Raw genomic sequence first — 20,235 nt, forward strand, 5'->3', positions numbered from 1 at the left:
CTATGCATTTTCTTTGATCAGTGTAGTTTCAAGGGCATATGTACACAGTTGCTAGGGTGTTCTCTGTGGAAGATAGGGTTTTGCTATGGTGTTGCTTGGGTGTTCAACGTGGTTGCTAGGGTGTTGCTATGCGTTTGCTAGGGTACTCTGGGTGGTTGCTAGAGTGTTGCTATGTGGTTGCTAGGGTACTCGGGGTGGTTGCTAGGGAGTTGCTATGTGGTTGCTAGGGTACTCTGGGTGGTTTCAATGGCGTTGATACATGGTTGCTAGGGTGTTCTGGGTGGTTGCTAGGGTGTTGCTACACAGTTGCTAGGGTTTTCTGGGTGGTTGCTAGGGTGTTGCTATGTGATTGCTAGGGTACTCTCTGTGTTTCAAGGGTTTTGCTATGCAGTTACTAGGGTATTCTGGGTGGTTGGTAGGGTGTTGCTATGCGGTTGCTAGGGTCTTCTGGGTGGTTTCAAAGGTGTTGTTAGGTGTTTCAAAGGTGTTGTTTTTAGGGTGTTCTGGATGGTTGCTACCGTGCAACAAGGCAAGAAGGCACGTGTTTCTGAGATTATTGTGATCTGAATGATGTGAAAGTCTAGTATGTGATTCTCAGTTGTTTAGTGTATGATGCAGTTTTTTCTTTGCAACTATTACAAAGTTGGCAAGTTTTTGATGCCTAGTGTCATAAAATCTGTTCAGATTTTATAAGTCGTGTAGTGTGTTACATTCTATAGCATTGTTTGCTGGCTTTGACCACCCAGTGGTGAACATATTATGATTCTGAATCTCAAACTCATTTTAATCTCCATGTGGCTGAGGTTTAGACTGTGGCTGTTGAAGACCAAGACATGTAACCTTTGAACATTTGCAGAAATAGTAACAAAGGGATTTTTGCAGGATGGGAACGTGCCATTTTTTTTTTAGCACCACTGGCTTTCTTTTACAAAGAAAAACAGCCATTTATTATGTGTTTTCACTGTATTAGACATATTTTCCAGTATTTTTCTATATTCTTGTACATTCTTAAACTATATATGCTGACACAATAGCCTGCTACAAGAATTGTCATGGGTGAAAAGGTGAAATGTTTTCTGATTCAAAAAAAGAAAGGAAGAAACAAATGCTTTTCAAGAATACTTTTTTGTTTTGAATATTTTTTTTTTATCATCACTGTTTTTAATAAATAGTGAGAAAATCACACTACAGCTCTTGCTTTACCTCTGTGGAACTAACTTATTGCGGTGTGGTTGTATTAAGCACTTTTTAAAAAAAAAAAAAAACAAGATGTGCCTAACTGCCAAGAAAATGCTAAGGGTCATTCATGTACCAACTCTCATGAGTTCCGAATGTACCCTCTTCCCAAAAAAGGATTTATTTACTTCAGTGTGTGTCATATGTTATTAATAGACTAAAAATAAATAATAACACATGAACTTTGAGATAGAAGCTGTGACCTTAGCTGGACAGTAGTCAGAGAAATATTTAAGCAATAAAGGTTTGAATTATGACTGATTCCATCAGATAGGATGTCTGTGTGTCTGTCCATAAATTTCTAATAGTGGGTCAAGAAAGCTAATCATAAATCAGAATATATGCCCATGTATAGATTCTGCTTGGTGTGCATGAACAACCTCTATAAAAGCCAAGAGGATAGACCAGAAGAGATGCAGAGAAGACCTCAGAAGTTCCATCCAGTGGTAAGAGCCTGTGCTGACTGTGACTGAAAGGCATTTTATCATCATCACTTATGCATCTGTACTTAAAGTAATTGTGTTTTTATTTATATTAATACATTGATAAATTGATTTTTTTTTTTTTTAATTCAAGGGTAGTGAAAATTTCATCTGGTCTCAAGGACAAACGGCAAGTGAGTTTGATTCAGTGTGTGGATTAGGGTAGAAGAAAACAGTTGTTATAGTCTGTATCATAGATGAAAACTGGTGAAGCATGCTGCTTTTAAAAACGTGTGTAATTTATTTACAAAGAAATATGTTTAAATGTATTAGTACGATTAATTTAAGGACTAGGTAGAGGAAAACAGTTGTTATAGTCTGTATCATAGATGAAAACTGGTGAAGCATGCTGCTTTTAAAAACGTGTGTAATTTATTTACAAAGAAATATGTTTAAATGTTTTAGTACTATTAATTTAAGGACTGGGTCCCATTGACCCTTTATTTACTGTATTTTTAGGAGCCAAGCATAGGCACCTATTGTATTTGTTTGTTTTTTTATCGTGTTATTATATTCTGTTTTTCTTCTTCCACTTTTGAGTCTATAAGAGCCCACAGAACCGCTTGTGGGAAAGTTATACAAATTTGGCACAAACATAGAGGACAGTCTGAACATGAAACACTGCAAATGTGGAGTCTCTAACTCAAACCCCCTATAGCATCACAAACTGTCCATACTTGCATTCATGCTAATAGAGCAAAACATGAAATTGGCTCTAACTACAGAACTGTTGTTCTGATTAAATTCAATTAAATTCAAAATTGGCATACAGTGTTGCTATCACAATTCATGATGGCATTTGCATAAAAATAGAAAGGCCTAAATTTCATCATAAAATATTAAATTATAATGGAAAAAATCTTCAGTCGACATTTTTGCCTTTAATGGGCCCCTTACCTGCTTCTTGCTTGCTATCTAAAAGTTTATCTAGTATTGTTTTATGTGTCTGTATTCATGTGTAAGCCTAAACTTAGGAATATGTCTCTTTCCTAACACAATTCATGTGTTCCCATTCAGTCGGTCACGTTCGACGTACGTCGGACAGACCTACGAATAGGATTCCTATTCGTCGGTCTGTCCGACGTACGTCTCCGTTCCCTCCTTCAGGGAACGAGGGTTACCTTTGTAACCGAGACGTTTCATTTCATGAGTATTGCCTTTGTTGTTACATGGAATATTTATGAAATTTTTAATGGATAATTTTATCTTTTCTCTCTTTAGTAAGCCGCCACCATGAGTACGGACGCGGAGATGGCCGCGTATGGCAAGGCTGCCATTTACCTTCGTAAGCCTGAGAGGGAGAGAATCGAGGCTCAAAGCAAACCATTTGATGCCAAGACTGCCTGCTATGTGGCTGATGTCAAAGAGTTGTACCTCAAGGGAACAATCAAGAGCAAAGATGGTAACAAAGTCACAGTTGTTTTGCTTGACACTCAGGAGGTAAGTTTTAATTTCCATTTCATGTAGATGCTCATTTAATTATTATTACATTGTTTTCTTTTATATCTAATATCTAATTTATCAAATTTATAGGAGAGAGTTGCTAAGGAAGAAGATGTCTACCCAATGAATCCTCCCAAGTATGACAAGATTGAGGACATGGCCATGATGACCCATCTCAATGAAGCCTCTGTGCTGTATAACCTCAAAGAGCGTTATGCTGCATGGATGATCTACGTAGGTTCTGAAACAACATAAAAAAGCATTTAAGTTCATTTTGTCTGTGTTGTAGCAATCTGACCACTTCTCTACTCATTTCAGACCTACTCTGGGCTCTTCTGTGCAACTGTGAACCCCTACAAGATGCTCCCAGTGTATGATCCAGAAGTGGTGACTGCTTACAGAGGCAAAAAGCGTATGGAGGCCCCACCCCACATCTTCTCTGTCTCTGACAACGCCTATCAGTTTATGCAGACTGGTAAGACATTATGGTATTGAATTATATAGAATTCTTTAGGGTGAAATAGATGATGCTGTTAATATAAGAAGTATTTACTGGATATTTTACAAATTACAATCAACAGATAGAGAAAACCAGTCTGTCCTGATTACGTAAGTATTTTCATTTAATCTCAGACCATGACAAAAATTAAAAATTGAAAGTATAATGTAGATGACAAATCTTTATGGAGATATTTACAAAATAGAATTTAGAAATGAACTTCTGAATATACTTTGAAAAGTCTAGATGTCTTTTAATCTTCTGTTTTCTAATCTCTCATAAACCAGCGGAGAATCCGGTGCTGGAAAGACTGTGAACACCAAACGTGTCATCCAGTACTTTGCCACAGTTGCAGTATCAGGTGGTGAAAAGAAGAAGGAGGGTAAGATAAAGGTACTGTATGCGATACAATACTATGTGATATATATTATTTTGAAAGATGTTGATTTACACAAACTATATGATATGTGAATTTGTGAAATGCCTGCAAACAGCCTTTAGACATGAAATATTAAATAACTGAAAACTCTTCAAACATCTCAGGGCTCTCTTGAGGACCAGATCATTGCTGCCAACCCTCTGCTTGAGGCTTATGGTAATGCCAAGACTGTGAGAAATGACAACTCCTCTCGTTTTGTAAGTTAACCACTGTTTATTTACTGTACAGATGGTCAGTTGTGTTAGATTTTTCTATAAAGAGATTATTATTTTTTATGTATTATGCTATTTTGTATTAAACAGGGTAAATTTATCAGAATTCACTTCGGTACAACTGGAAAACTGGCTAGTGCTGACATTGAGACATGTAGGTGGACACGATTTCATTGATCCATCCTGCACATTTGTCTTTGTCTGTCACTCTTCAGATGATTGTGACTCAAGTACATTCTCTCAACAGATCTGCTGGAGAAGTCTAGAGTGTCATTCCAGCTTCCAGATGAGAGAGGCTACCACATCTTCTACCAGATGATGACCAACCATAAGCCTGAGCTGATTGGTAAGTGCACATATTTCATTCAATGTTTCAATGTTGTAAGATACTAATATTATACTAATATTAATATTGTAAGATACTCTTTTAAAAATCGGTGTATTTTACAGAAATGACGCTCCTTACCACCAACCCTTATGACTTCCCCATGTGCAGTCAGGGTCAGATCACAGTGGCCAGCATTGATGATAAAGAGGAGCTGGATGCTACTGATGTGAGTCATTGCTGTTTAAATATATTGAATTATTCTATATAAATATGGAAAATCATAAATCTCATTCTTCTCTGTAATTTACAGAGTGCTATTGACATTCTCGGCTTTAGTAATGAGGAGAAAATGGGCATCTACAAGTTCACTGGAGCTGTGCTTCATCATGGTAACATGAAGTTTAAGCAGAAGCAGCGTGAGGAGCAAGCTGAGCCTGATGGCACAGAGGGTGAGACTTGTGTGCTTTTTGCAGTATATCTTGAGACCAGTCTTAATGCTTCTATTTTATCCTGGGCTTTAAAATAGTAATAGCTGCATCGACCGTGTGTAAAATGTTTAGTGTAAATATAAACTAGAAGTGTGCATTGCTGTGCATATCAATAAATCTAAAAATAAAAGTAAAAGTGCCTGTTGCCTGATTTATTATAATTTTACACATACACAAAAGACTCTATAGAGCTAAGACAATTAATTTTAAAATGTATTTAACAGAGGCTGACAAAATCTCCTACCTTCTGGGTTTGAACTCCGCTGAAATGCTAAAGGGTTTGTGCTACCCCAGAGTCAAGGTCGGAAATGAGTTTGTGACCAAAGGCCAGACTGTGGCACAGGTATAGTAACATTTCCAGCATGTCCATGTGTTCAATCAAAAAATCTGGCTAATTATTGCAGAAGCAGAATTAAATATCTATTCTACAGGTGTACAACTCTGTTAGCGCCTTGGGCAAATCTATCTATGAGAAGATGTTCTTGTGGATGGTCATTCGTATCAACCAGATGTTGGACACAAAACAACAAAGAAATTTCTACATTGGCGTGCTGGATATTGCTGGCTTTGAGATCTTTGATGTAAGAATGATTATTTTATTTATTTTTATGTCAAATTGAATCATATTCAGAAGTCAGTAAATGTTTCTGTTATTTTTTCCTCCAGTACAACAGCATGGAGCAGCTGTGCATCAACTTCACCAATGAGAAACTGCAACAGTTTTTCAACCACCACATGTTTGTGCTGGAACAAGAGGAGTACAAGAAGGAGGGCATTGTTTGGGAGTTCATTGACTTTGGCATGGACTTGGCTTCTTGCATTGAGCTCATTGAGAAGGTTTTTAATGAATTTATTCATTTCCATTGTCTATTCTCAAATTGTCATATTTTTTGTAATAAACAACATTCTTTTATAAACAGCCCATGGGTATCTTCTCCATCCTTGAAGAGGAGTGCATGTTCCCCAAGGCTTCAGACACTTCCTTCAAGAACAAGCTGCATGATCAGCATCTTGGCAAAAGCAATGCTTTCCAGAAACCAAAGCCTGCCAAAGGCAAGGCTGAAGCCCACTTCTCCCTGGTTCACTACGCTGGAACTGTGGACTACAACATCACTGGCTGGTTGGACAAAAACAAGGATCCATTGAATGAATCTGTTCTGCAGCTGTACCAGAAGTCTTCTAACAAACTGCTGGCTTCTCTTTACCCAGCTGTTGTTGAGGGTAAAGAAAAAAAAAAAAAAAAAAAAAAAAACTATTTGACCAAACTTTTTTTCTTGATTTTGCATTTATACACATTGCTTTAAATTTGTATCTCAATAGATACTACTAAAAAGGCCGGCAAGAAGAAGGGTGGATCCATGCAGACTGTGTCCTCCCAGTTCAGGGTATGTATAAAGATGACATCACAGCAATATTGCTGTACTTGAGGGAAAAAAATGAAATACAAAGCATGCCAACCCTTTTCTATTCTCCACAGGAGAACTTGGGCAAACTCATGACCAACTTGAGGAGCACTCACCCTCACTTTGTGCGCTGTCTGATTCCTAATGAGTCCAAGACTCCAGGTAAAGTATTAAAAGGCTTAAGATATACAAAGTTCTGCCATGAAACTCTAGATGGCGTAGGCTAATAAGTCCTTTAAATCAACCTGCTCGTAATCACATCATTATCTATAGGGCACAGCTGATTGGTTTCTGCTGTATCAGTAGCCAATGAGCTTGCGTGCTCAACCTTCAAAATATTTTGGTAGCATTGCCTTAGCAGCGCTTCAGAAACCCTCCACCTTCCCCAGCTCCACCTGTATAGATCTGCTACAGGTAATTCATGTACACTATATTGTACAGCAGCAGCAGCGTAGCAGATCTATTCTGCCAAGACCAAACATACAACATTGTCAAACCCAATACCATGCCAAACACTCCGAGAGTTGTCATGACAGAAATTCTGGCACTCAATATACATGATGAAGTTAATTTACCAAGTTCATGGTGTAAACTGTTCATTATAGGTCTCATGGAGAACTTCCTGGTTATCCACCAGCTGAGGTGTAATGGTGTACTGGAGGGTATCAGAATCTGCAGAAAGGGCTTCCCCAGCAGAATCCAATACGGTGACTTTAAGCAGAGGTAAATTAGACCACATGAAAATACCATTTCCTGTAGGAGGCTCCTAATTAAAAGACATGAAGTATTTTGATCAATTTTCCACAGATATAAGGTGCTGAATGCCGGTGTTATCCCTGAAGGACAGTTTATGGATAACAAGAAGGCCAGTGAGAAACTCCTAGGATCCATCGACATTGCTCATGACGAGTACAGATTTGGACACACAAAGGTTCATATTCAGCAGTGAACTTTCAAGGATTCACTGATTATGATCATTTAGCCTATACAGGTTAAATCAATATCTTTTGATTTATTGTTTTACATAAATTTAGGTGTTCTTCAAAGCTGGTCTTCTTGGTACTCTTGAGGAGATGCGTGATGAGAAACTGGCTACTCTGGTCACAATGACTCAGGCTCTCTGCCGTGGCTACGTGATGAGGAAGGAGTATGTGAAAATGACGGAGAGGAGGTGAGTATTGTCATGAGAAAAGGTGACATCAATGATAACTGTGTAAACAGTAAATAATGATGATTATGCCATTTAATGATGAATTATTGACAGGGAGTCCATTTACACTATCCAATACAACATCCGCTCATTCATGAATGTCAAACACTGGCCATGGATGAAAGTTTACTACAAGATTAAGCCCATGCTGAAGAGTGCCGAGACTGAGAAGGAGCTGGCAGGCATGAAAGAGGAATTTGAAAAATGCAAAGAGGCTTTGACTAAGTCTGAAGCCAAAAAGAAGGAGCTTGAAGAGAAGATGGTATCACTGCTGCAAGAGAAAAATGATCTGCAGCTGCAAGTAGCATCTGTGAGTATTTTTTTTTTATTTGAATTAACTGATTTTGGCTCCATTAAAATGAGCAATGTAGTTTCCAATGAAATAGCACTCTATTTTACTAACAGGAAACTGAGAATCTCTCAGATGCCGAGGAGAGGTGTGAGAGCCTGATCAAGAGCAAAATCCAGCTTGAAGGTAAACTCAAAGAGACAACTGAAAGACTGGAGGATGAGGAAGAAATCAATGCTGAACTGACAGCCAAAAAGAGGAAACTGGAGGACGAGTGCTCTGAGCTGAAGAAAGACATTGATGACCTGGAGCTCACCTTGGCTAAAGTGGAGAAGGAGAAACATGCCACTGAGAATAAGGTTGGAGACTGAGTTGGTTTAAGATTAGACTTAATCTCTGTCTTATATATTGATATAGAATATAAATTGTAAAATATAACCTCACTTGAAACAAAAAATTACACAGGTCAAGAACTTGACTGAGGAAATGACATCTCAGGATGAGAGCCTTGCTAAGCTTACGAAGGAGAAGAAAGCCCTCCAAGAGGCACATCAGCAGACACTGGATGATCTTCAGGCCGAGGAGGACAAAGTCAACACCTTGACCAAATCCAAGACAAAACTTGAGCAGCAAGTTGATGATGTGAGTTGATTATCTAAATTAATTATATTAAATTATGTTTTATTAACAAAGTTCGGGAGAAGCACGCTCAGATATTTAACCTAATTAACACAAGAGGAGCGCATTCAGTTAATCAACTCAATTAATGATAAGAGGTATATATACAGCATACTTACCTCTGTTCATTAACAGTTTATCAGCATTCCTCCACCACCCCATCTCCTCACTTCTAGTTCTAACCATTCCTATCACAACCGGGGGGAGTTCTCTAGGTTCAGGCCAAACTTCAAGCTCGGAGCCCTTCCATATTTTATATATCACTTCCCTGTAGCTTGAGGGTTCCCTTGAACAAGAGAAGAAGCTCCGCATGGACCTGGAGAGAGCCAAGAGAAAGCTTGAAGGAGACCTGAAATTATCACAAGAGTCCGTCATGGACCTGGAGAATGAAAAGCAGCAATCTGATGAGAAAATAAAAAAGTAATTAAAGCATAAAATCTTTGAAAACATTGTAAACTTTTATTGTTGTGTTATCGTTTTTTTTTTTTTTTTTTTTTACAAACTACTTATTGTTGAACACCCACAGGAAAGACTTTGAAACAAGCCAGCTGCTTAGCAAGATAGAAGATGAACAATCTCTGGGTGCTCAAATCCAAAAGAAGATCAAGGAGCTTCAGGTATTTTGAAATTTTTTTCAAACATTATGATCATTATCACCCAAAATCTAATGAACTATTTTCCACCATAGGCTCGCATTGAGGAACTGGAGGAAGAGATTGAGGCTGAGCGTGCTGCTCGTGCCAAGGTTGAGAAACAGAGAGCTGATCTCTCCAGGGAACTTGAGGAGATCAGTGAGAGGCTTGAGGAGGCTGGAGGAGCCAATTCTGCTCAGATCGAGATGAATAAGAAGCGTGAAGCTGAATTCCAGAAGCTGCGTCGTGATCTTGAAGAGTCCACCCTCCAGCATGAAGCTACAGCTGCTGCCCTCCGCAAGAAGCAGGCAGACAGTGTGGCCGAGCTGGGAGAGCAAATCGACAACCTGCAGCGTGTCAAGCAGAAGCTTGAGAAGGAGAAGAGTGAATACAAAATGGAGATTGATGATCTTTCCAGCAACATGGAAGCTGTTGCCAAAGCAAAGGTTGGGAAATATTCTGAAGAATATATGTGTCCCGTGCTTGCAAAATGATTCGGAATGCGCACAGGCTAATTACGAGCTACAGGCAAAACAAGTGAAAAATGTCGATTTTGGTCGAATTTGAGGTTTTTACAAAAATGAGTTCATTAAGCCCTCGTCTAGTGATCTCAATGCTCCAAATAGTAATTAAACATCTAAAATGATCTTTTATTTGTATGTTTTCTGAGAGGTCCTAAATCTTTCCTTTGTTTTAAAAATCATGAAAAATTGCAGTTTTTCTCTGCTGGCTTCCCCTCAGCACAAGTTTGGTATCGTTGTAAAGTGAAGCATTCCAACTTTGTGACTAATCATAGCGAATTCTTGATTGCATGAGTCTGAACCAATGAAATGTGATTTTCAAACTCATGCAAAATGATCTTATTTGCGCTGACTGACAGATCCAAAGCATGAGCACAATGACGCCTCTCAGACTGCACATACACATGTACACAGAATTACAGTATTTCAAAATATCTGTCTTGGTGTGTATTTACGCAAACATTATCTGTTATGTCTTAAGTGAACGTTTGGTTAACTGTTGAGGAAAAACATCTGATGTGTAACATTATATTAGATCAGTGTTAAGACAGTAGGTCTTAATATAGAGGCTCTTTTTCTCATTAATGTTAATCAAACAATTGTGGTATCATGGAAAAAAGTTGAATATATATTTTTCTGATAGATGTGGGTTTTGACTTTGGTGTGTGCCAAATTTGGTGGTATTACCAGGGATTTTAAGGTATGCTTGCTAGGTGATTTTGTTTTGGAACCTTCAGAAAACTTTAACTAGATTTTTCTCAAAATTGACTTTGCTGACTCTATCGACTTCAAATAGGTGTAGCTAAGTCCTTTTTTGTCTGTTTCCAACAAATCATACATCATTTTGAAGGTTTTTTTAAATCGAGATTATACCAATAACTCATTTTTGAAAATGTGCTCATTATGACTCATTTTGCCAGCACGGGTCACATAAATCAAGAATAACGAGAAGTTTTTTCAAATATCTAATTACTTTTGTATTTACAGGGCAATCTTGAGAAGATGTGCCGCACACTTGAGGACCAACTTAGTGAAATTAAGTCCAAGAATGACGAGAACATTCGCCAGATAAATGATCTCAGTGCTCAAAGAGCAAGATTTCAAACTGAAAATGGTAACTAATGACAAATTGTGACCAATCATGAACAAGTCAATATTATATCAAAAGTAATTAACGTCAATAATTAACAATAATCATAAAAAAAAAATCAACAATAATAGTGTATTAAGATTGTTTACCAGTGAATTTCTGACTGCAACAAAGTCTTATTAGAGAACTTTTTTTAATGTTGACTGATAAAATCTTACATCCATTTGTTTTGAAATGAACTGATAGAGACATAGCACAATCTGACACAGTGAATCTGAAACTATACAGGTGAATTTGGCCGTCAGCTGGAGGAGAAGGAAGCTCTAGTTTCTCAGCTCACCAGAGGCAAACAAGCTTTCACCCAGCAAATTGAGGAGCTTAAGAGGCATATTGAAGAGGAGGTTAAGGTAATACAGCATAATCAATACATACACATACTTATCCATTACTATAATGCAGAGACTAGCTAATATTATGTGACTTTGTCTCCTAGGCTAAGAACGCACTGGCCCATGCTGTGCAATCATCCCGTCATGACTGTGACCTGCTCCGTGAGCAGTTTGAGGAAGAGCAGGAGGCAAAGGCTGAGCTGCAGCGGGGAATGTCAAAGGCCAACAGTGAGGTTGCTCAATGGAGAACCAAATATGAAACTGATGCCATTCAGCGCACTGAGGAGCTTGAAGAGTCCAAGTATGTATATTATTGAATAATATTCCCAATTCTCACAGATATATTATAGATTAGAATTCAGAGTCATGTGTATTACTTAACAGGAAGAAGCTGGCTCAGCGTCTGCAAGATGCAGAGGAACAAGTTGAGGCAGTGAACTCCAAATGTGCATCTCTGGAGAAGACCAAACAGAGACTCCAAGCTGAGGTGGAGGACCTCATGATTGATGTGGAGAGAGCCAATGGTTTGGCTGCTAACCTTGACAAGAAGCAGAAGAACTTTGACAAGGTAAACAATTTTAGTCATATGATATTCGCTTTGGAAAGTATTGCTGGAATGGGCTTTGTTCATCATTTTCTTAAACAAACCTGAAATATCTCCACTAAAGGTCCTGGCAGAATGGAAGCAGAAATATGAGGAAGGTCAGGCAGAGCTGGAAGGTGCCCAGAAAGAGGCTCGTTCACTCAGCACTGAGCTGTTCAAGATGAAGAACTCCTATGAAGAAAGTCTGGATCAACTGGAGACCCTCAAGAGAGAGAACAAGAATCTGCAGCGTAAGAATGAAACCGTTAAATTAGAAAAAAAAATGTAATGTTCTAATTCTCAGTGAGCATTAAAAAGTAAGCACATATGATTAATGTTTATAATGATAAAGATTATATATTTTTTTCTTTCTATAGAGGAGATTTCAGAACTGACAGAGCAGTTAAGTGAGACTGGGAAAGGCATCCATGAGCTGGAAAAAGCCAAGAAGACAGTGGAGACTGAGAAGGCAGAGATTCAGACCGCCCTGGAGGAGGCTGAAGTAAGTATCTGAAGATCAATATGGAATTCTTGCTACAACCATTATACTATGTTGTTAATATATATTTTCATTTTGATATTTAAATGCAGTTTTTATATTACATAGGGCACCCTGGAGCATGAGGAGTCCAAGATTCTTCGTGTCCAGCTTGAGCTAAACCAGGTCAAAAGTGAGATTGACAGGAAACTTGCAGAGAAGGATGAGGAGATGGAGCAGATCAAGAGGAACAGCCAGAGAGTCATTGAATCCATGCAGAGCACTCTGGACTCTGAAGTTAGGAGCAGGAATGATGCTCTGAGAATCAAGAAGAAGATGGAGGGAGACCTTAATGAGATGGAGATTCAGCTGAGCCATGCCAATCGCCAGGCTGCTGAGGCCCAGAAACAGCTCAGGAACGTTCAGGGACAGCTCAAGGTATGTGACTTCTTTTTGACTTTGGGATGTGTTCATATTTTTTTTTTTATAACCCAACAGAAAGCACATCAAAAGCTCATTGTAAAGCTTTTGTTGTGTTCAGGATGCCCAACTGCACCTTGATGATGCTCTGAGAGGACAGGAAGACATGAAGGAGCAGGTGGCCATGGTGGAGCGCAGAAACACTCTGATGCAGTCTGAGATTGAGGAGCTGAGAGCTGCTCTAGAGCAGACAGAGAGAGGCCGCAAAGTGGCTGAACAAGAGCTGGTGGATATCAGTGAGCGTGTTGGGCTGCTGCACTCTCAGGTAAGTGCATATTGTTTCCCTGAAATTAAGGAAATTGAGAGCATCATTCAAAATGTTCATACTGTTGCCTATCATTTTGTAGAACACAAGTCTCCTGAACACCAAGAAGAAGCTTGAGGCTGACCTTATTCACGTCCAGAGTGAAGTTGATGACACTGTACAGGAAGCCAGAAATGCAGAGGAGAAGGCCAAGAAGGCCATCACTGATGTGAGTAACAGTAGCAGCCAAATGCTTCACCAAGACATGTGTGTACTTAAAAAATGTGGATCTAATGAATTTCTGCATTCACGCAAAAGGCTGCATTGATGGCAGAAGAGCTCAAGAAAGAGCAGGACACCAGTTCTCACCTTGAGAGGATGAAGAAGAATCTGGAGGTCTCAGTGAAGGACCTGCAGCACCGTCTGGATGAGGCTGAGAATCTGGCCATGAAGGGAGGAAAGAAACAACTCCAAAAACTGGAGTCCAGAGTAAGTCTCTTTATAGTTATGATGTGGGCAATGTGAAGTATGTTATATTATGATAAATTATGAATGAATTGTTTGATTAAAAATAATCTCTACTATAGGTCCGTGAGCTTGAGACTGAAATTGAAGCAGAGCAGAGACGTGGAGCTGATGCTGTTAAAGGTGTCCGCAAATATGAGAGGAGAGTAAAAGAGCTCACTTATCAGGTATGACTGTATTTCTCATAAGTTTGTTCAGACAAAAGAGTCCGTATAATATTGTATGTACTGACAATACCTATTTTTTAGTAAAGGATCAAGATTTAATCTAGTAAATATGTGTATTTTTTTGAAGACTGACGAGGACAAGAAGAACGTCGCCAGACTCCAGGATCTGGTTGACAAACTACAGCTGAAGGTCAAAGCCTACAAGAGGCAGTCTGAAGAGGCGGTATGTAAAACCTAATAGAACATGTTGACTGTTTTTATTTATATGTGAATGCTAATTTGATTATACATGAACCATATATATAAACCTTTAGGAGGAGCAAGCCAATGGTTACCTGTCCAAGTTGAGGAAGGTGCAGCATGAGCTGGAAGAGGCTGAGGAGCGTGCTGACATTTCTGAGTCTCAGGTCAACAAGCTCAGAGTTAAGAGCCGTGATGCTGGAAAGGTTAGACCGAGTAGATGAGTTTTTTTTTTATTATTCAAATTGTTTATCCAAATACATGAACTACCTCTTAGCAGAAGTATAGTGGAACTATGATAAACTATGACATTTGAACACCTGTATTATCTTCATTATGTAAATTGGAGCACATTTTTGTTAATAAGGCTGTTTGCCTCTTCCTTCTTTCCCAGGTCAAAGAAGAATGAATCTTTCAAACTTGAAAGGAGCATTTACTGGAGTCATATAATATGAATAGTGTAAAAGTACCTTTCTTAATAAACCTTTATATTTCATCAAATAATAAGACTTTGTGTGATTTATTTATTTATTTATTTTTTTTCAGCAAGATACACTTATTATTCACACCGTAAGAGGGCTGATTATCAAGAGTGTCTTGAGTGTCTTGATTCTCTCAAATTTGAACTCTTAAAGGTTCCATAAAAGTTAAAAAGTTTCCATAAAATGTAATACTTATCTTCACTGAATGCATTCACACAAACATTTCTGCTATAAAGTTTCCACCCTGGATTGATGTTATCTTCCTCAAACAATTTTAGAAAATACTTTACTCAACATTGCAGTTTAATAGTATTCTGAGGCTTAAACAGTTAAACCTCAATGCTATTCAAACTAATACTTAACACCATTACAAAAATCAAACCATACAGTACCTATCTGAATATACTGTAAAGCTTAAAACTGGACTACTGCAGTGTTCTGTGAACCAGCCTTCCAGTTAGCACAATTAAGCCTCTACAGATGTATCACGCACCGCTCACACACCAAGCACTGAATGATCCAGAGATGGCTCAGTCACATCCAGTCTATAATATCTCACAAATGTGTGCAGTGATGCCCAGCTCACCGCAGCACAAATGTCCTAATTAGAAACATCCCTGAACAGTGCCCAGAAGAATAACCATTCCTGGAGTGAGCTCGAAGCCCTGATGGAGATTGTAAAAGCTACGGAACATGTTATCTGTTTCTGATGAAGAAAAGTTAGATTAGATTACTGTAATGCATTACTAGCTGGTTGTCCTGCATTCTCAATAAAAAGCTACAATTAGACCAAAATGCAGCTGCTATAGTTCTTACTAGGTCAAGAAAATATGATCACATAACAGCAATTTTATCATCTCGGCACGTGTTGATACAGAACCTATTAAGTTCTGTATCATTTTTAAAGTATTGCTACTGACCTATAAGGCCATAAATTGTTTAGCTCCTATGTATTTAACCAATATTCTACCACCCTACAATCCATAATGCTCTTTAAGATCACAAAACTCAGATATCCTAGGTACTACCAGAAGCCCTAAGTCCACTAAAGGAGCATTTCACATTTGGCTCCTAAACTCTGGAACAGCCTTCCTGATACTGTTCGAGATCCAGACTTAATCTCCCAGTTTAAATCTAGATTAAAGATCTCTTTAGCTAAGCATTCACATATTGCATCTCATTTCCTTGTACTTCAGTTATATCAGTTCAAATGCACGTGACTATATTTACTTAATGCTATGAACAGCCGCTATGCTAATTATTTTCCATTTGCTTTTGTGTTTTATCTCGGGATGCCCATCTCGAGGTAACTAGAGAGTAAGTCAGCTCCAGTTTGGATCCAGCCTATTAATGTGAAGACTTCAGATACCTCAACAGCAGTGAAAAGACGGCGCCAACTCCGGCGAGGACTTCAAATATCCCAACACCAGTGAAGAGACGATTCGAGAGGAATCCAACTTCTGACAGGACTTCAGATGATCCAAACTGGATCAACATGCACCAATGCTAAGTTTTTCTATATATCCTAATCATTTGTTAACAACATGTATTCTTCACTTTATTGAGTTCATTGTATCCACTTTAAATTAATACATTGTTTAAACTAATGCATTGTTAGCTAACTGCATGATTTGTATTTGTACAATTCTGAAATACATAACTTGGCCTCTGATAACAGATCATTCTAAATTGTAATGTAGACACATGTATTTTCAGTAAAGCTGCTTTGAAACGATATGTATTGTGAAAAGCGCTATACAAATAAATGTAAATTGAATTGAATTTTTGTGTCTTTGTGACATGTAATCGCGTTTACAACAAATGAGAGAGCAGCTGATGCGAAATAGGTCTCCTCTTATAATTGTCAGCACAAGAGACGAAGAGCTGACTGCTCTTTCATAACAAACTCATCCACTGCACGCAGTGGTGGACTGAGACAATAATTCAGGCCGGCAATTTGACTCCATCCCAGGCCACCTCCGCTGCTGTCACCGCCACCATGTTCATGTAATCCACCGGACTGCTAATCTTGTAGGTTAACCCTATTAGTTGATGTAACAGGCAGACTACCAGACAAATGATAAATTTGGCCACTGTGTTCATCTGGGAGGACATTTATACAGATTACAAAATACAAAAAAAAAATGGGACTGACCAATCAAATTATTTGTGATGGTTGTTCATGAGTCCCTTGTTTGCTCTGAGCAGTTAAACTGAGCTCTGTTCTTCAGAAAAATCCTCCTGGTCCTGTAGATTCTTCAGATTTCCAGCATCTTTTGCATATTTGAACCCTTTCCAGCAGTGACTGTATGATTTTGAGATCCATCTTTTCACACTGAGGACAATTGAGGGACCCAAACACAACTATTAAAAAAGGTTCAAACATTCACAGATGCTCCAGAAGGAAGCACGATGCATTAAGAGTCAGGGGTGAAAACTTTTGAACAGGATGAAGGTATCCAAATTTTTCTTATTTTGTTTAAATATCAATTGTCTTCATTTAGTACTGCCCTTTGGAAGCAACAGAAGATACCTACATGTTTCCCGGAGACAAATTAAGTACAATTTACCTTGATCTTCAAATTCAAAAAGTTTTAATCCCCCGGCTCAAAAAATGCTTGAAATCTGAAGAATTTGCAGGACCTGGAGGATTTTTCTGAAGAATGCTGGGCAATTTAACTGCTCAGAACAAACAAGGGACTCATGAACAACCATAACAAAATAAAACTCACAAAACAAAAAAAACAAAAAAAAACAAAAAAAAAAAACAGTCGTAGATCATCCAGGTAACCACACACAGTATTAGGAATCAATGGTTCACAAACTTTTGAATGGGGTCATTTTAATAAATTCAGCTATTTTTTTGTCTTGTGAATTATATGTAAACATCTTTAATGTAAAATATCTTACTCAGGACAGTACTAAATAAAAAATAACATGCATTTTGTATTATCTCTTTTATTTTGTTAAAATTTTTCACATTTTCACAGATTCTGCAAGGGGTACACAAACTTTCAAGTGGCACTGTATGGAGTTTGCACTTGGGAGCCCCAGTCACCTCTGAGAATATCAGAAAAGCTCAATGAAATTGGCATGCAGAATTTGCATGCCAGGCCAGCAGCATACAAGCTGCATTCAGTTTTGTTCTGAGGAGCTGAGGTAGCATACCATATGTAACCAAGACGTTCCCTTTCTGTCGGTCACTTTGACGTGTTGAAACCGACATACTGTACCGTGTCACGAGAGTGGGGTGCAAATGTAGGCAGGTGCAGGCACGTCAATGATAAGTGAAGCAGCGCTCACTCGTAACCTTAAGCTTTTGTTCTACAGTGCTGGCGTTATGGCACCTTACAGCGAGACCGCGAGCTTTCCCAGAGTGAGCTTCTCAAGCTGTTATACAGCTCTTAACTGCTGTTTTCACAGCATTATTTGCCCCGTTTTGTTTGCGATTTTGGCCGGTTCCTCTGTGTCTGTGACTCAGGGAGTGAAAAGTGTACCTGCAGTCACATCGCGGCTGTTCCCTGTGTGCTTCGGCACAAAGAACAAGAGCTTCTAAAAGAGCTTCACAGACGGACACTGCGTCTTTTTCAAGACGTCATTCTGTCTGTGCGTTTCTGGAGGCGGTCGTTTCCTATCCTCACTGACGGCCACAATCACTTTCTCTCATGTCTGCTTAGCGTGCTGAGACTGTGTTTGTGGGTGGTTCATATTCTCTTGTGAGATCATGCCCACGTCGGCACGTTGTTCGGCGCCATGGCATGCCATGGCAACCCAGCGCGTTGTTCGGCACTCTAGATGCGTGGTCGAGACTCGAGTGCCTCAGTGAGGTGGAGTCCCCTCACCTATTCCCCGATCTAGTTTCTTTTTCTGAATCAGAAAAGTGCTACTTTGGTGAATAAGCCAGGGTGACCAGAGGATCACAGAGGGGCAATACCCGCCGAGCCTATCTCCATGGGTCCCCCACTCCTCTAGTGCATCGCAAACATGTGGTGACTGTGTTCGTGGGTGGATTATGTTTAGTAACAACATGGCCACGTCGGCGCTCAGCGCTCCGTGTGTCGTCCAGTAAGATGGCCACGTTCACTGTCCCACATGGCTGGTAGCTTGCTGGTCCTTCTCATGGGGGACCTAGCGTCTTAGTCAGGGCTCCAGCAGAGGATCAGATGTCGACTGCTACATTGGAGAGAGGGTTGTTGGGCTCTGGACATGAAGATGAGGCTGAGCGTCCCAAGGTTGCGATGTGCTCATCCTGAATCCGATTCAGAGTTAACGACCATGCTTTCCCTGGCCCCTGGGGGCGTAGTGCGACGCGTACTCGCCTTGTCCCGCCCCCTGTCTTTAGCCTGGACGTGCATGAAAAACTTGGCAGTTTGGAAGCCTTTTTTGGTGCCAAATATGGAACGCCAAAAGGGCCATAATCTGCATTAAAAGTTTTTTCTCTCTCACTACCCCCAGCAAGTCTGTGGAAGGCCAAAGCACTCATTGCATATGGGTAGTTCTGAGTCGGGGTTGAGCTATGCATGATGCAAGTCATAGTGCAGGCCCCTGGCCAGACGATGTCCACCATTGTGGTCCAGAAACACCCCTGGCTAGCCTTGCAGAGGTGTGTTGTCGTCAAAGTACGCTTTCTCGATGCTCTCATCTCACAAGCTGGCCTAAAACCCAGCCCACTCAGCCCGCAGCCAAGCCAGTTGGCTAGCGAGAAGTGGTCCTGGAAAAACGGGCGACCTGGAGCTGAGGTAAACAGTTCTTCGGGAGATGATGCCCGCATCGCTCCCTCCCCGGAGGAGGGCCGGTTGGAGAATTTTGGTCTGTTCCGCCGTACCCACGAAGTAGAACTGTTTCCTAATCCTCCAGGTCCCAAGAGGGCATGGCTGGCCACTCTCAGCCCCCTCTCACTTCGCCAGCAGGTCCCACTGTTGGTCGAGGCCGCCTCCCATGTGCCGTCTCCCATACACACTGCCACCTTGCAGAGTCTGACCCCACTTCGGGCCGCTATGCCGTCCGAGTCGGGTCCCAGCACTCTACCTCGCTGCCACACGCCCGGTACGTCTCTGGTGCATTTGGTCCCGCTGGCTTGGTGTCTGGAAGCCTGGCTAGCGCTTCCCAGCCCGTCCCGCTGGCTCATTTGTACCATCAGACTCAGCTATGCAATTCAGTTCGACCGGCGTCCCCCGGTGTTCAGGGGTGTTCATTACACTCGTGTGTCCCTGGACAATGCACCTGTTCTCCGGGCGGAGATTGCTGTCCTCCTGGCGAAGGATGCAATCGAACCGGTCCCTCCAGCCGATATGGAGTCAGGGTTCTACAGCCCCTACTTCATTGTACCCAAGAAGGGCCGTGGGCTACGGCCAATCCTGGATCTGCGTGTCCTGAATCAGTCCCTTCACAGGCTGCCGTTCAAGATGCTTACGCAGAGGTGCATTTTCGAATGCATCCGTCCCCAGGATTGGTTTGCAGCGATCGACCTGAAGGACGCGTACTTTCATGTCTCGATTCTGCCTCGACACAGACCCCTTCTACGGATTGCGTTCAGGGGTCGGGCATATCAGTACAAGGTCCTACCCTTCGGGCTGGCCCTGTCGCCCCGCATCTTTATGAAGGTTGCGGAGGCGGCCATTGTTCCGCTCAAGGAACAGGGCGTTTGCATCCTCAGCTACCTCGACGACTGGCTCATTCTGGCCAGCTCGCGGGAGA

General features: G+C 40.5%; 1 protein-coding gene across 1 annotated transcript; it reads left to right on the top strand.

Moving 5' to 3' along the window:
* Positions 1–1,614: 1,614 nt before the first annotated feature.
* On the top strand, positions 1,615–14,563 carry LOC127512395 (myosin heavy chain, fast skeletal muscle-like). Its single transcript, XM_051893244.1, has 41 exons — positions 1,615–1,682; positions 1,813–1,852; positions 2,944–3,158; positions 3,252–3,395; positions 3,480–3,636; positions 3,743–3,770; positions 3,948–4,053; positions 4,204–4,296; positions 4,402–4,465; positions 4,559–4,657; positions 4,762–4,865; positions 4,950–5,088; positions 5,352–5,470; positions 5,559–5,708; positions 5,794–5,964; positions 6,048–6,348; positions 6,448–6,512; positions 6,605–6,692; positions 7,136–7,253; positions 7,338–7,461; positions 7,565–7,701; positions 7,795–8,050; positions 8,146–8,388; positions 8,495–8,671; positions 8,982–9,127; positions 9,234–9,324; positions 9,396–9,785; positions 10,848–10,974; positions 11,239–11,357; positions 11,444–11,640; positions 11,724–11,907; positions 12,008–12,173; positions 12,300–12,424; positions 12,530–12,838; positions 12,942–13,145; positions 13,228–13,353; positions 13,443–13,613; positions 13,712–13,816; positions 13,944–14,039; positions 14,131–14,262; positions 14,451–14,563. The coding sequence occupies exons 1-41, from the start codon at positions 1,650–1,652 to the stop codon at positions 14,463–14,465; spliced, it is 5,874 nt and encodes a 1,957-aa protein (XP_051749204.1). The 5' UTR covers positions 1,615–1,649; the 3' UTR covers positions 14,466–14,563.
* Positions 14,564–20,235: the final 5,672 nt, after the last annotated feature.

Source organism: Ctenopharyngodon idella, chromosome 5 (assembly GCF_019924925.1).
Source record: "Ctenopharyngodon idella isolate HZGC_01 chromosome 5, HZGC01, whole genome shotgun sequence".
In the NCBI taxonomy this organism is placed as follows: domain Eukaryota; kingdom Metazoa; phylum Chordata; class Actinopteri; order Cypriniformes; family Xenocyprididae; genus Ctenopharyngodon; species Ctenopharyngodon idella.